Genomic DNA, 16,422 nt, shown 5'->3' on the forward strand with positions numbered 1-16,422 from the left:
AATATCATTTATATAATATATATGATATCATTTTGTATATTTTTTTATATCTAATAATATAATACAATACACTTGAGATTGTGCAAATCATTATAAAGCCTCCCATTTATATGTATTTAAAGTCAGTTAACAGCTTTATATGTGTCATTATTATATATCATCATAGAAATATATAAATTAGTATGCATAATTCTTTTCTTGGTAACACATATTTATTATCTCTTTCAGTGTTTGAAAGTCTAAAAGATATATGCATCATCATACAGCATACTAAATGAATGACTTACATTTTTAAATTTCTTTAAACATATTTAAAATATGCTTTTTATTAAACATTTCTTTGACATATATATCTTTTTTTACACAGATTTTAACATCCTTTTTTCTTGTTGTTTTGTGTAGGAATCTCTTTATGTAACAATAACTGCACGGCTGCAACAATTCTCTACTAATTATGAAAAAATTAAGATGTAAAGCTTAAAGCAGCAGAGACTCATTAAAAAAAACAAAACATTTTTAATTTGTTCAAGAAAACAAACTGAAGGAAAATAAATATTTTTTCTTACCTGTTACACACAGTTTAGTTCCAGAGCCAAAGATCACGTTTCTCACAGTGAGAGAGAGTAATACAAACACCTGTCTGCTGCTGAATGTGTCGGCTGAGGTGAACGAGTCCCAAAAATGAACCAGTATCATATTTCAGCTCCATGATGTCGCTCTCTAATGTTCATATTAACACGACTGTCTGTTCTTTTTTTTCTTTATAGAAACATTAGCAGATTTTCTCTGTGGATTGTTGGTAAACACGTTCATGTTCCTCAGAGGATGGATCCTTCTGACTTTGGTAAGTTTTTATCCAGAACCATCATCAGGTAGCACTTTTAAATTATCCATTACTTTGATTTACGGCTTCTGTGCATCCAATGACTGATCTTGTTTTTTTCATATTCCTATCCTAGTGTCTGAATATTCTTAATAATTATAATGTTGCTGTTTGAAAGAGCTTACAGGCATTATTATGCTCTTATATAATCATGATGGCACTGGCATAAAATCTCACATTTCAGAATGATAATAATATTGTTATATTGTTTATTTCTGGAACAATATATTGTCCAACCAAAGTAGTTATTGTGACAGGCCTGATTGTAACACTAAAAGTAAGAATATACTGCTTGAAAAGATGAATAAAATAATAAAATAAGAACAATGCTGTTTTTTGTTTGTTTGTTTGTTTCCATGTCTTTTACTTGAATGACCTTTAGACTCAGTTTTTCTGACATCATGTAGCCTATGTAAATAACATGTAATACCTTAAAACGTTTTTATATTATATTTGTTTTAAAACAAGTCAGCTGGAAACATCAACAAGCTTGAGACGGTTATCAATAACTCATAAAGCTGAGGTTAGCTCTCCAGTTTTCAAAATGTGCCAGTGATGCGCACAAAAGCAGCTTCTCATATCTGGCTGAAATCATCCAAACAATGTTTTGTTTTATTTCTGTTGTCTCAAACTCTGTCTTTCACCTAAAATCACCTCCCTTGTTGTAATTTGGCACCATGCTCCCTCTCTGTTTTCTTCACCCTTTTGTCCGTCTCCATTTCACTTCACCTTTTCTTTCTTTCACCCATTGATCCTGTCGTCTCGTCTCTCTCTCCTGCCTAACCTCTTTATCTCCCCTTCTTTCTGCACTTTCCTCTTCCTCTCATCTCTTTCCTCTTCCTCTCCTCACCTCCTCTGCCCTTTTCTCACTCTCGTCCTTCTCCTTCCATTAGCAGCAGTAGCAGGAGGAGGCACGACAGCGAGGAGGGCGACAGCCACCGGAGGCACAAACACAAGAAGAGCAAGAGGAGCAAGGAGGGCAAAGAGGCCAGCGAGGACATCAGCGCAGACCAAGAGAACCAGGAGGCCATGGAGTAGTGATGGCCACCTCCTGTGTGTCTGTCTCCGCTCCTGTCTGTCCCTCCGTGTCTCCCAGCAACATGAGAAAGAAGGAGAGGGAGAAGATGAACGCAGACCAGCAAAACCAGGAAGTGATGGATGCGTCCTGTCACTCCCCTCTCCATCTATCTGAGTTCTCCTCCACGCTGCTGTCACTCATCCTCACCGTCACAGAGAGTGCAGGAGCAGAGGAGGTGGTAAAGGAGGGATGGTACTTGATCTGTTTCTCCATCAGTAGCTGACATGAGACAGGGCATCAGTCTGTCTTCACCTCCCTCTGCTCCTCGACGCTCCTCTCAGAGCTCTGCTGTAACATCATGCTCACACATCTCTCTGTATAGTCAGGATGATCAACACGTTTAGCTCTTTTTTTCTCTCATTTCTTTCTTTGTTCTTGTCCTGTATGAAGACATCTATAGACAGCTGTCGGTTTAAGTTCAATTAAAAACACTTTTGATAAGACGTTGTTTGGGGAGTATTTTATTTTACTTTTTAAGAATTAATAGCAGAGTATTTTTGCATGATAACAGTGAGTCATATTAATCTGTCACAGAAGTGTATAATCTTAGTCAGTAGTAACACGGCTGATTGGTCCAGTAGTGTGTGAGATTAGCTGCTGACAGACAAACACACTCTCATGCTCAGACACACACAGGACCAAATGCATGATAATGTAATCAGAAGGCACTAATGTTAACAGCAGGGTCAGTTGTAGTGAAAGCAGCAGTACAGTTAGAGACAGTGTGCTGTTCAGACACTAGAGGGCAGCAGTGGAAAAGTTTGATTTTTCACTGCAGCAGCACAGAACAAACGGAAATATCAAATGTAGTGTGAGGTGATAACTACAGGTTTAAAGTGAGGGCCTGAGTGTAGGATCATCTTGGAAAAACAGACAGAATTCATAATGTATAAAGTTGTCTTACAATAGTGTCAAATATCATTCAATTATCACGTGTTTATTATTGTAACTATGACGAGAAACATCCCCAAACCTTAACAAAGTGCTTTAAAAAAACATAAACTCAAAGCACAATCTTTCCCTAAAACTGGCCAAGTCTTGTTTCTGTCTAAACAAACTATAAACTCAGTCGTGTCATCAAACACATTTATGTTTCACAGACTAATGATTTCATCCAGCCAATCAGAAAACACTTCTGTGGTCCAGTTAAAGGTTCAGTGTGAAGGACTGTGGTGGATATACAAGGTACAAGGTACATTTATTATGTTCTTATGTATATTTTATCATATTGGCAGAAATGGAATATAAGTGAGTTTTTCTTAATAGATAATCACCTGAAACACAAATTATTTTGTTTGCATTAGAATGAACTGTTGATATCTATGTTAATGACTAAGGAGTCCACCATGTTGAACTGCCAACACATAACAGTCTGTGGTACTAAACTTTATTCATCGTGATTAAAATCACGATGAATAAACGTCTCACTAAATCAGTTCAGACAGATAAATCATTATTTGCTTATCGCGCGATAAGAATCCCGCGTTAACGCAGCACGTTAAAGCCGTTAACGGCCCAGCACTAATATATATATATTTCTGATAGTAATACAGATTTTTTATCTTTTGTCAGATTAAAATTAAGATGAATAAACGTCTCACTAAATCATTTCAGACAGATAAATCATTATTTAGAAAATAATATTAAAATAATGATATTAAAACAAAGATAAATGAAATAAAAAATAAATCCCATCTGCTGGCTCATAGTAACATTTTTCTTTAGCAACAACAGAAATTTGAAGTTTGAACACAAACAGAATTTCTCACTTTGACAAAAATAAAAAACACTTTTTATTCATAATACTTGAATTCATCATCTTCACTGTTAAAATCACCTGAGTTTGTATCTTTTGTCTCTCTGATGTTTCGCCGCAGGGGCTGATGGGAGGTCTGAGGACCTGTTAGAGACCACGTGGCCCTCGTCTGATCTCACAGCTCGTCCTCGTTTGGCCTCAGCTGCGTCAGAGCTCCACTTCTCCGCAGGTTGAGCAGAGGAAACACCACTGCACAACATGCTTTTCCTCCCAGCTGCTACTCTGTGCTGTCTGTGTTCAGGTGAGTGTTTCCAGCCAATCAGGAGCCAACAAAGTCCACCTTTAACAGACACTGTCACACTCACCTTCATCTACCTGTCTGTGTCTCTGCAGCGCTGGTTGCCATGGCAGCAGATCAGCTGATTCAGGATGATTTAACACTGACCAGGAGAGTCGGTGATAACGTCTCCTTCAGCTGTCGAGGCGATGAGCAGTGTCATGATAGAAGCTGGATAGTCTGGTACCAGAAGAGAGACACAGAAACATTCACAGTGATTCTGGGTATTGACAGAAGTGATGGTAAAGTTGAATATTCCAATCATCCTCAGAAAAATTATTTCTCAGCTGTGTATGAACAGAAAGTCTGTGAGTTGAGGATCCAGAGAGTTGAACTCAGTCATTCAGCCACTTACTACTGCTACTGTTGGAGGTCCCACAGTGAGAAATGATCCCTGCAGCCCGTACAAAAACCAACAACAGATGTCACACAGTGTTTGTGACAGGAGGAGAGCAGCAAACCACAGCCCAGGTTCACACATTTCACCTCCAGCTCAGCCAGAGTCACAAGCACACTCAACTAAGGAATTTATTTTCTTTACTGGAATCAGAATTTATCCAACATTATATTTTTAAATATTTTCATTATATTTTCCAGCAGGTTTAGAGCAGCACAGAAGAGCAGTGGTGAAATAATTTCAAAAGATAAGAAAAACTGAACATTTAAATTAAATGAAAAACACAAATCCTTTGTGTGACCTGCAGCAGGAATAAAGTCGATTCCTCCTCATAATACTGATCTGCTCTTAATGTGTAAACTTCCTGCGTTTCTTTCACAATAAAAGCTTCAAAGACACATTTCTTACACTCCTTTTTTAACAGATTTTAGCAGATAATTTCGTTTCAATAAATGACACAGCTGATTTCTTGGATTTATGATAATTCTCCCTCAGCAGATTTGGGAAATGTTTTTGGATTAATCCAGGTTTTCTCTGTGAGCAGTGGCACGTTTGGCTCAGTCGTTCCATCCAACCAAAACTTTGACCCAGAACAAGACAATTGTTGGCCTGATTTCTGTCACATCCACAGAGGATGTTTATCATCAAAGTAAGTAAGTAGCAAAAATTTGGGGAGGTTAAGTTTAGGCAATAATATTCCAGAAATGGAATATAATATAAATATATTTTCTTTAACTGATAACAACCTGAAAATCCGAATGAAGCAGGAATATCTTCAGAGTCCGCCATGTTGAACCTCCATGTTTCTACAGTAGCCCAGAACGGACAAACCAAACACTTACTCTAGAGAGGACCATTTTTGTTTTCCCATCAACCACCATGATTAGCAGCCCTCTTAAGTATTTGTTTGTTTGAACTTTTTTTTGATCTCATGTGTTGCACTGATTTCGAAAGCAGGAGGATCTCAACTCTTTCTGTTGCAGCACTGGTTTTGTCAAAAGGAATCCATTAATGTGATACACATACATCATAAATCAAAGTAATGGACAATTTAAAAATGTGAGCTGATGATGGTGCTGGATACAAACTTACCAAAGTCAGAAGGATTCATCCTCTGAGGAACATGAACGTGTGAACCAGCGATCCACAGAGAAAATCTGCTAATGTTCCTATAAAGGAAAAAAAAGAAGAGACAGTCGTGTTAATATGAACATTAGAGAGCGACATCATGGAGCTGAAATATGATACTGGTTCATTTTTGGGACTCGTTCACCTCAGCCGACACATTCAGCAGCAGACAGGTTTTTGTATTACTCTCTCTCACTGTGAGAAATGACGACGTCTTTGGCTCTGGAACTAAACTGTATGTAACAGGTAAGAATAAACATTTATTTTCCTTCAATTGTTTTATTTAACAAGTTGAAAATGTTTTTATTAATGATTCTCTGCTGCTTCAAGCTTAACGTTAGTTTTTTTCATCATCAGTAGAGTATTCTTGCAGCTATTGTTACATTAACAGGTTCATAATTCCTAAACGATTTTTTTTAATTTCAAAGCACAACTCAAGTAATTATTTATTTTTAAAGGAGATGAATCTGATTTATATATTAAAAAGTATGATAATGGAAATATAAAAATATATATAATAAGTTCCCCTCAGTGACTCAATACCATCTAATACAAAATACGACTTTAAAATTATTTTAAGATGTGTCAGAAAATGTATTATAAAAAGCATGAAATTGTAATATTTTGCTTATGAAATTAATGCAATTTAATAAACATATTTTAAATGGTAAAATGTCTCACATGAATATTACAATTCATATGGAAGTACAAATGTATTTAAGATATTAAAACATTTAATCAGATACTTAATATGTTATTACAATTACCAGAATTCTGTTAACTTATTTATATATTTCTGTGATGATGTATAATAATGGCACATGTATATATCTGCATTTTAACTAACTTTTAATTAACCCTAAATTTAAAAAAGAGGCTATATATTACTTTGCAAAATTTCTTTATTATTTATATTATATTATATTACGTCCTTATTCATGTTTTATGGATCCAAATAAATGTAGTTGTGTACAAAAGTTAACATTATCATATTTAAATCATTGATGTAGTCACTTTTATCTTAACAAATCTGATGAAATTACTTGATGGTAAATACAAAAATATAATAAACTTATACTGTAATGAATAAAATTACAATTGTATTTCAAATTTTATCTTAATGGGACTCTTTTTTTGTAGGACAGTAAATTCTGCTGTTATATTATGTTAGACAGTTAATATTATTATGTAGAATCCCCCATGGTGATCAGGTTTAATCTTATTTTAAGAAACAGTTTCTATTTACATTTGATATATCTAAACATCCCCGTTTTTTAAAATATGTTGTAAATGTGTTGTACTTACATGTATTTTAGATTACAACTCTATTTTATGTGATAGAAAACATGCGATTGTTAAATAATTTGTATATTACTGTTATGTTGATTGACTGTCTGAAGATAAATGTCATCATAATATAATATAAAATAATAACTACATAATATTTTTGTCCCTCTATAACTCATGCTGACAGTATATTCTCAGTGTGTTTAGTATGACGGTGAATCCAGTACATGTAGTGAACTTTGTGCTGTACTGATGAGTACTTTAGTTTCCAGGATCAGACTGAATGCAGTGCAGAGCTGTAAGCTGCTGCTGACTGTGTGAATGTGTGTCTGTGCTGCTTGTTGCTGCTGTCAAACTTCAGATGAGCAGGTAGTGCAGCCCGTGGTGAGCGTGTACCCAGCAGCACCCACAGTCCACCTGGAGGGGCGGAGCTCCCTGCTGTGTCTGGCCTCAGCCATGTTTCCTCCTGAGGTCAAGTTCTCCTGGAAAAGACGGAGGGAGAGTGGTACTCTGGTGGATCTGAGCCCTGATGACGGAGAGCAGCTGGAGCTCAGAGAGTCGGGACGCACCGCCTCCATCTTGCTGATCCATCAGCCAGAGAACAGCACATATAAATATCACTGCTACGTACAGCACGAGGGGGGCGCAGTGAAGGCCCAAACAGAACAAGGTAATGAAGATTTGGTGACTGTGTTCAGCAGTGATTCAGCTTCATGTGGAGACGCTGTCAGAGAGAGCAGAGGACTGACATTTCTCACTAGGCGGGTTTCCATTACAGATGTGCACAAAAATTAAGCAATATTTTAGAAATGTCTATAAACACAATTAAAACAGATGACTGCCTTTCCATTGAGTGATGTGACTTCTCCTCTCGCGATTAACGTTCCAAGAAGCATGGCGATGGATGTTCAAAGCATCAGCAGGTTTATTTCTATTGCAGCCACCACACCAGCTGTCATCTAGAAATACACTGGCCGTCATTATTTCCAATCGAAGGTGATGTAGGTGTGTTATGTGAGCAATGATAGAGAGACAAGCCCTTACACCAGGGATTTCTGGGAGGTGATTGTCCAAAATTACACAGAGGAATTGTGAATTCAAACTTTACAGCTGATCTGCTCAACTTTTGAAGAGTTATGGGATGTAATAACACCTCTTGTAGCGCTGGCTGCTAGATGTGACCTATAAACGCGACATATGGTTTCTTTAATCTCCTGAAATATCAGCTCATGAGAGCATAAAAAGTTAAGATAAAATGTTGGTAGTTTTTTTTTTTTATTTTAAATCAATGTGTTTTCATTAGGCGTATTTTATATTCACAGTTTCAGTTAGTGCATTTGAGGGTTAATGGAAACCCAAACATTTCACTCCTTTTCTGTTTCAGAGGTTCCAGCTCCAGCAGCCTCCTGTCCTGCAGAGAGAGAGCCAGCAGACCTGCCAGCTCTGCAGCAAGCTGACTGTAAGATCAACTGCTGCTTCTCCTTCAATGCCCAATGTTTCCCTTTAAACTGCAGCCTTTGTTTCTTATCTCATCATTAAGAGTTGCTGTCCTGGCTCCATACCTAAAATGCTTGATGGGACTGTGACTTGCTGTAATTGATTAGAGTCTTTGAACTTCTGATCAGATTGAAGCTGGTTCTTGTCTTCATGTAAAGCTGGTGGTTCTGTCTGGAAAAGTCCAAGTGATACTGATGAAAATATGATGATGTTGTGAGGAAATTTAAAAAGCGAAACAGTATGGAGAGAGGAATGACCTGTCTGTCTGTGTGTCTGTGTGTCAGTGACCCTCCAGTCTCAGTGCAGGGTGAAGCTGCTGTGTGTGCTGTACACACTGCTGACAGTGAAGAGTCTGGTGTACTGCTGTGGACTCTCTCTGCTGCTCCTCCTCAGAAACAAGGGACCGTCCACCAACTGCACACATGCTGACTGACTGTTCTCCGCTCGCCTTTTCTCACCATCACGTCTCATCACTTCATCTCATTTATCACTTTGTTCAGTATTCACAAATATCAATCATGACGTGTTGTGGTTGGTTGTTAAATATATCTCTTTTATGTACAAGCAATTAAGTGTAAATTCTTTGCAGTGTTATTTTCATTCATTTGTTTTTTCCACTTTTAGTTGTGACTTTTATAATTATAAAAAAATAAGCTGAATTATTGGCTGCCTGGTAGATGTGTAATTGTTTATAGTATTTTTGCTTTTCTTTGTAAAACAATATGCATAGTGTGACAGCTTTGTAAAATTCCTTCTATAACATCCTTTATAAACGGAAAAAATAAAGTGTTTGTGTAAACATCCTTGTTTTTATGGAACTTTTTTGGCCTCAAAGCAAATAATCAGAAACAGAATCAGCTTCATTAGCCGTGTATGTTGACGACTGCAAGTCATTTGACTCTGGTTTTGAGTTGCTGCAAATATAGTTAAACACAGCACCAAGTACAAATACACAGGAAGATTAGAACAGAAGCACACAGCTTAACAAGGATAACAAAACTAAACAAAAATAAGCAAATATATACACAGCTGTTATATACAAGTCAGTAGGTGTGGGTGTTCCACCAGGTTTGGTCCTGAGCCCCTTTTATATTTGTGTCAGTGTCGATATAAAACTCTACGCTGATGACACTGTTGTTTACACACATCGACAAACAGCAGAGCGAGTTGCTTTAAAGAAACACCTGTTATGAAATGATCAGATTTTTCTGAATTATCAATTACAGCCTGATCAGGACTAAATGGATTGGTTCAGGTGCTGATTATATAAATTATGACTTTTAGCTGTGGCACACATTTCAAGACAGAATCACGAAATGCTTCACAAAGAAATATAAAATGTATACATTGTCGAAAAAATACAATTAATTTATTCATTGTAAATGATATAAACACATAAACACTTTTTCTTTTGATGTTAAGATTTTAAGCACAGTTTCTCTCCCTCAAGTACTGTAATATGTTGTAATTTTACAATACAGACATACAAAGTCTGGATACAGCATCATTATTCTGTAATCTCTATGAATAATAATAAAATAACCAGGACACTGTTTTCCATCAATAGACCCCTGACCGGAAGCTGAACCCCCTGAAAAACTTAAAAAACTTTAAAATTCACCAGTTTCATAGAGCATGCTGCCATTTTTAATTGTAATTGAGTTATTCCTCCCATGTGAACGCTGTAGTGAGAGCCAGCTCTGCTAGAATTAGTGTGAGATAATAAAGTGGGATCAGAGCAGATTTAAGCAGGTTAAACAGATCTTTTATTTCAGCTTCTCAGCTCTGAGTTGAGGCTCTGAGATGTTTCTCTTACAGATTAAAAGCACAGATCAAAGCTGAGACAGTGATGCTGAGTGCACGGTTGTAACTGTCACTGTGTTATTACTGTGAGAAAGGCTGCAGAGCAGAAACCCACACAGCCCGTCTACTGCCGGAGAGGAAGTGTTGACTCGATGTCAACATTTTTTTTTGAGTTCTAATAACCACAGAGAGCAGATTCATATCTGCTGCTCTTCACATTTATCAGATCCTCTTCCTCTCTGTGGCTGTTTGTCATTTCTCTTGTTGGAAGCTTTTTTTTCACTGAGCCTCCACCCACACAGTTGAACTGAGCCCCCAAAGAGCAGCAATGACCATCCACCTGGAGGCAACACTCATGGGAGCTGCACTTCACAGTTTACACTTGGTGCTGATGAGTAACAACAAGTCCTCATACAAACATGACAAACAGCTTTCTTATTAGTGCCCTCCAAAACATACATATGAGTGTTTTCTGATTGGAGGATTGGTCTGGAGGATCTGGAGGTTTTTTGATCAAATAAATTAGTTCATGAAGTAAGGAGCTCCAGGAGTTAACTTGGGAGGCAAATTAGGAGCTTTAAGTGCTTTTTTGAGCAAAATTAATTGACTCCAAAATATTCCATTTCTAGATATACTTCATTCTGCATTGGTTTTGGTTTAGTGTATTTTTGCATGTGTTCTCTCTCTGTTGTGTGTTCTCTGTCCTGCAGGCCTGTGTGTGGCAGGAGGTGTGGCGTGCTCCTCCTGCAGCAGCAGATAAGACACACCTGTGTCCACTCAGCTCATCAGCCTGCCTTTATAAAGCTTGACGTCACTCCACTGCTTTGCTGCTTAATTGTGTACAGTCTGATAGTGTTTCTGTGACTTCAGTGTTTTGTTTTTGAATGGCTTCAGGGTTTAAGCTGCCAGTTTTGCAGTGTTTGTTGTTTGCTCGTGAATTTTATTTTTTACTTACTAGTGTTTTTACGTTTCTGTGTGCTCAGGTACTCCTGTGTTCCTCGCTGTTGCGCCTCAGTGTCCTCAGTGCCTGAGTTTGTCCATGTGCTGCGTCTATGCTGGAGATGATTCTGTGAGTCAGTCAGCTCCCTGCCTCCACTTTTACATACCTACCCACGTCAGTCTCCACTTTAGGGTCCAAAAAAACCCCTAAAGCCTGTAAAGTAAGTAATAAAAAATACAAAAATAAAATACTGCTGCTAATACTAATAAAATTGAGAATGACAAAACCAAATTTCATTTATGAAATTTATTTATGTGATAAAAAGTCAAGTAAATGTTGAAACAAATACACCAAAGCACAAAGCATTTAGATAAAAAAACAAAACAACTAAAACCAAAAAGTAAAGCTGATTACATGAAGAAAATATTCAAATGTTCAATATTATATTTAAAATAAGCACATGAATAAAAAAAAGTTCTCTAGTATCACCATTTTCCAGATAATGAGATCATTAAGATATCATACACAGTGTATTAGAAGATGTTTGTTAGTAAAATATATTCCGTGATTTTGTTGATATAAAATAAAAAAAGCTAAAATAACACAAACATTGAGGGAGTAAGTTAGCCTACATTACAAAATAAATAAATCAGTTACTGAGAAAAAATATGTAATTATAATACAGTTACTTATCAAAATGTTGGTGGTACTTCTTTTTTAAATTTTTTAAAAAACATTTATTTATTAATTTATTTACTTTTTGCCGTGCAGGAATTTCTTGGCATTAACTCCGTCTTTTCCAGGAGAACTTGACCTCAGGAGGAAACATGGCTGAGGCCAGACACAGCAGGGAGCTCCGCCCCTCCAGGTGGACTGTGGGTGCTGCTGGGTACACGCTCACCACGGGCTGCACTACCTGCTCATCTGAAGTTTGACAGCAGCAACAAGCAGCACAGACACACATTCACACAGTCAGCAGCAGCTTACAGCTCTGCACTGCATTCAGTCTGATCCTGGAAACTAAAGTACTCATCAGTACAGCACAAAGTTCACTACATGTACTGGATTCACCGTCATACTAAACACACTGAGAATATACTGTCAGCATGAGTTATAGAGGGACAAAAATATTCAGTATGTGTTCAGCAATTCATTATATCAATGTGCAACATCCAATAATAATAATAATAATAATAATAATGCAAAAAGTAAACATGTCTAGGCAGCAAAATAATATGTTCATACTTTCACTATAATTATTGCTACTAATATAATACAATTAATACATTAATTTACTTTGTTTTTTTACACATTTCATAACAATTTTAACTTTTATACCCAGTGATCGATTGATATGTTCAGATATAACATAACATAACATAACATAACATAACATAACATAACATAACATAACATAACATAATCTGTTGTTAATCTAAAAATTGAATATTAAATTAAATATTCATCTTCACATGAAATACAATTGTACCTTTAATTATCTAACATGTTTTATTTAATATCAATTAACTCTAATTTCTAAAGAAACAAATAAAGACATTAAGAACTTCATAACCACAATTTAAACTTTTGTACACAACTACAATGATACTTCTTAATAAATCAAACATAAATAAACACTGTTTAATCTACATAATATCATTTATATAATATATATATGATATCATTTTGTATAATTTTTTATATCTAATAATATAATACAATACACTTGAGATTGTTCAAATAATCATAAAGCCTCCCATTTATATGTATTTAAAGTCAGTTAACAGCTAGGCTTTGTATGTGTCATTATTATATATTATCATAGAAATGTATAAATTAGTATGCAAAATTCTTCTCATGGTAACATCATATTTATTATCTCTTTCAGTGTTTGAAAGTCTAAAAGATATATGCATCATCATACAGCATACTAAATGAATGACTTACATTTTTAAATTTCTTTAAACATATTTAATATATGCTTTTTATTAAACATTTCTTTGACATATATATCGTTTTTTTTACACTGAATTACCAACAGAATCTAATACTGTATATATTTTAAGATTTCTAAAATACTTTTTCGATATGAATTGAGTTGTGCAGTGAGATTTTAACATCCTTTTCTGTTGTTGTTTTGTGTGGGAATTATGAATCTCTTTATGTAACAATAATTATCTACTAATTATGAAAAAAAATAACACGTAAAGCCTGAAGCAGCAGAGACTCATTAAAAAAAACCAAAACATTTTCAATTTGTTAAATAAAACAAACTGAAGGAAAATAAATGTTTTTTCTTACCTGTTACATAAAGTTTAGTTCCAGAGCCAAAGATCACGTTTCTCACAGTGAGAGAGAGTAATACAAACACCTGTCTGCTGCTGAATGTGTCGGCTGAGGTGAACGAGTCCCAAAAATGAACCAGTATCATATTTCAGCTCCATGATGTCGCTCTCTAATGTTCATATTAACACGACTGTCTCTTCTTTTTTTTCTTTATAGAAACATTAGCAGATTTTCTCTGTGGATTGTTGGTAAACACGTTCATGTTCCTCAGAGGATGAATCCTTCTGACTTTGGTAAGTTTTTATCCAGAACCATCATCAGGTAGCACTTTTAAATTATCCATTACTTTGATTTACGGCTTCTGTGCATCCAATGACTGATCTTGTTTTTTTCATATTCCTATCCCAGTGTCTGAATATTCTTAATAATTATAATGTTGCTGTTTGAAAGAGCTTACAGGCATTATTATGCTCTTATATAATCATGATGGCACTGGCATAAAATCTCACATTTCAGAATGATAATAATATTGTTATATTGTTTATTTCTGGAATAATATATCGTCCAACCAAAGTAGTTATTGTGACAGGCCTGATTGTAACACTAAAAGTAAGAATATACTGCTTGAGAAGATGAATAAAATAATAAAATAAGAACAATGCTGTTTTTTGTTTGTTTGTTTGTTTCCATGTCTTTTACTTGAATGACCTTTAGACTCAGTTTTTCTGACATCATGTAGCCTATGTAAATAACATGTAATACCTTAAAACGTTTTTTATATTATATTTGTTTTAAAACAAGTCAGCTGGAAACATCAACAATCTTGAGACGGTTATCAATAACTCATAAAGCTGAGGTTAGCTCTACAGTTTTCAAAATGTGCCAGCGATGCGCACAAAAGCAGCTTCTCATATCTGGCTGAAATCATCCAAACAATGTTTTGTTTTATTTCTGTTGTCTCAAACTCTGTCTTTCACCTAAAATCACCTCCCTTGTTGTAATTTGGCACCATGCTCCCTCTCTGTTTTCTTCACCCTTTTGTCCGTCTCCATTTCACTTCACCTTTTCTTTCTTTCACCCATTGATCCTGTCGTCTCGTCTCTCTCTCCTGCCTAACCTCTTTATCTCCCCTTCTTTCTGCACTTTCCTCTTCCTCTCATCTCTTTCCTCTTCCTCTCCTCACCTCCTCTGCCCTTTTCTCACTCTCGTCCTTCTCCTTCCATTAGCAGCAGTAGCAGGAGGAGGCACGACAGCGAGGAGGGCGACAGCCACCGGAGGCACAAACACAAGAAGAGCAAGAGGAGCAAGGAGGGCAAAGAGGCCAGCGAGGACATCAGCGCAGACCAAGAGAACCAGGAGGCCATGGAGTAGTGATGGCCACCTCCTGTGTGTCTGTCTCCGCTCCTGTCTGTCCCTCCGTGTCTCCCAGCAACATGAGAAAGAAGGAGAGGGAGAAGATGAACGCAGACCAGCAAAACCAGGAAGTGATGGATGCGTCCTGTCACTCCCCTCTCCATCTATCTGAGTTCTCCTCCACGCTGCTGTCACTCATCCTCACCGTCACAGAGAGTGCAGGAGCAGAGGAGGTGGTAAAGGAGGGATGGTACTTGATCTGTTTCTCCATCAGTAGCTGACATGAGACAGGGCATCAGTCTGTCTTCACCTCCCTCTGCCCCAGGTAGCTAATTAGCAGTGATTGACAATCGATTGGGGTGTTGTAGTACACTGGAACGGGGCCTGAGTTCGTCTGGATTTGGCGCAATATGCCAGTAAGGACCTAAATAAGAATATGGAATAATTTGACGGTGCCTCCAATAATATCTAAGAAGCAGCACAAATCTAGGTACTTCCCCTTTAAAGTGTTCTGACTAACCTGTATTTTAAGTAACCACAAAGTATTAACCTTATAATTAAAACACAGAATTAGTTGAACAGTCACAGTTATTTATTACAGTTATGGAATGTTATTCAAATTAGTTAACTGGTTCACTGTTGACCTTTAAATGTGTACTGGGAACAATGTCCAAAACCCACACAAGGATCTCGCAGTTTGACCCACATTAGATCAGTGAAGGAAGGTGAAAATGAATGAAAATGACCATAAGCTAAAATGTCCATAGCCCACACTCACACACACACTCACACCGGGCTATTAACGAAAATGAAAAATAAAATAAAACGTTGCAGGCCCGGTCGATGCTCGTGAGCGGTGAGGCCAAAAACGAAAGGCCGTTTCACTGAGTTAACAGCGCAAACTAAAAGAGCACGTGCAAAAGTACTTACAAATCCAACAGTCAGAGATGTGGGGGATGGGGAAAAAGGGCAGAGGGCATGATGTAGTTTCAGCGGTCAGGGTGAAGCGAGCAGCACCACGAGGCAGGAAACACGCTCTCCAGTACAGCAGCTACAGTCTCTCCCTCCCGGTCCAGGGCTCTCCCGGTCCTCACTCTCACCCTTATGGCAAATGTCCAGTCCTGAATCAAATAACTCCTTTTAATATCAGCGCTACAGGCCAGCTCGTGGCGAAAACCCACAGTATATAAACGACACCATTAGCAATTGCTAGCCGCAATGCAAAATCAACAGTATGAACAGGCTATGAGCATGCTGAGCTAACGGCTAGCAGCGATTAGCATTTTAGCTCGTTTTTACACATTTCAAATAACAATAAGTACATAAGACACATCAATTTACCTCTGGCAGCTTCTCAGAGTACACACACTTCAACCATGTAACGACTCTTCATCAGTCTTGGGAGTTTAGAGTGTTTTTACTTTACAGCTTACAGCTCTCGTGCTCAACACCGATAAAACAGCTCTGCTGCTATCATCTTTGATGCGCCATAGTTGACGCTAAGCACCTCCTACCTGAACAAGGTGAGGACAGGATTGGCTCAGGACTGATGGTACAAAGATGAGAGAATGAGAGGATGCTACACTGCACCAAAAATTAACACTGTCTCCTGCTCTTTGTGCCTATCACCCTATGAATTGTTTTCTAAAACTAACACCACCCCTTAACCTCTGACTT

The 16,422-nt window shown here is 37.1% G+C and overlaps 2 protein-coding genes and 1 long non-coding RNA gene across 5 annotated transcripts; 2 read left to right on the top strand and 1 right to left on the bottom strand.

Annotated features, from left to right (window-relative positions):
* Positions 1-3,960: 3,960 nt before the first annotated feature.
* Positions 3,961-9,166, top strand: LOC148189888 (immunoglobulin kappa light chain-like). Its single transcript, XM_088075476.1, has 6 exons — positions 3,961-4,018; positions 4,111-4,426; positions 5,782-5,825; positions 7,228-7,536; positions 8,251-8,325; positions 8,648-9,166. Exons 1-6 carry the CDS (start codon positions 3,976-3,978, stop codon positions 8,794-8,796), a joined length of 936 nt encoding a protein of 311 aa, XP_087931602.1. The 5' UTR covers positions 3,961-3,975; the 3' UTR covers positions 8,797-9,166.
* A 1,693-nt stretch (positions 9,167-10,859) lies between these two features.
* LOC148189889 (uncharacterized) lies at positions 10,860-15,086 on the top strand. Of its 3 annotated transcripts, XR_015776192.1 has the most exons (5): positions 10,860-11,235; positions 11,910-11,995; positions 13,421-13,505; positions 13,609-13,685; positions 14,619-15,086. XR_015776192.1 is itself a non-coding variant. In XM_088075480.1 (4 exons), exons 1-4 carry the CDS (start codon positions 11,206-11,208, stop codon positions 14,915-14,917), a joined length of 492 nt encoding a protein of 163 aa, XP_087931606.1. In that variant the 5' UTR covers positions 11,065-11,205; the 3' UTR covers positions 14,918-15,085. The 3 variants fall into 3 exon arrangements, 2 of the variants coding, with proteins under 2 accessions (XP_087931606.1, XP_087931607.1); XM_088075480.1 differs by lacking the exon at positions 13,421-13,505 and having other exon boundaries at positions 11,065-11,235; positions 14,619-15,085; XM_088075481.1 differs by lacking the exon at positions 13,421-13,505 and having other exon boundaries at positions 11,065-11,235; positions 14,622-15,085.
* Positions 11,838-13,695, bottom strand: LOC148189890 (uncharacterized). The gene is made up of 2 exons (XR_015776193.1): positions 13,408-13,695; positions 11,838-12,030 (listed from the first exon to the last, which is right to left on the bottom strand). It is a non-coding gene; the product is annotated as an uncharacterized LOC148189890 (long non-coding RNA).
* Positions 15,087-16,422: the final 1,336 nt, after the last annotated feature.

The sequence above is a fragment of the Plectropomus leopardus genome, chromosome 3 (genome assembly GCF_026936395.1).
Source record: "Plectropomus leopardus strain MGB_pleo_1.0 chromosome 3, ASM2693639v1, whole genome shotgun sequence".
Taxonomy (NCBI): domain Eukaryota; kingdom Metazoa; phylum Chordata; class Actinopteri; order Perciformes; family Serranidae; genus Plectropomus; species Plectropomus leopardus.

Coding starts and splice junctions, on each gene's coding strand:
- LOC148189888 (XM_088075476.1), top strand. CDS start 3,976: ATGCTTTTCCTCCCAGCTGCTACTCTGTGCTGTCTGTGTTCAG. Junction 4,427..5,781: donor TACTACTGCTACTGTTGGAG/GTCCCACAGTGA, acceptor TCTCACTGTGAG/AAATGACGACGTCTTTGGCT. Junction 7,537..8,250: donor GAAGGCCCAAACAGAACAAG/GTAATGAAGATT, acceptor TTTCTGTTTCAG/AGGTTCCAGCTCCAGCAGCC.
- LOC148189889 (XM_088075480.1), top strand. CDS start 11,206: ATGTGCTGCGTCTATGCTGGAGATGATTCT. Junction 11,236..11,909: donor TCTATGCTGGAGATGATTCT/GTGAGTCAGTCA, acceptor CGTCTTTTCCAG/GAGAACTTGACCTCAGGAGG. Junction 13,686..14,618: donor GATGAATCCTTCTGACTTTG/GTAAGTTTTTAT, acceptor TCCTTCCATTAG/CAGCAGTAGCAGGAGGAGGC.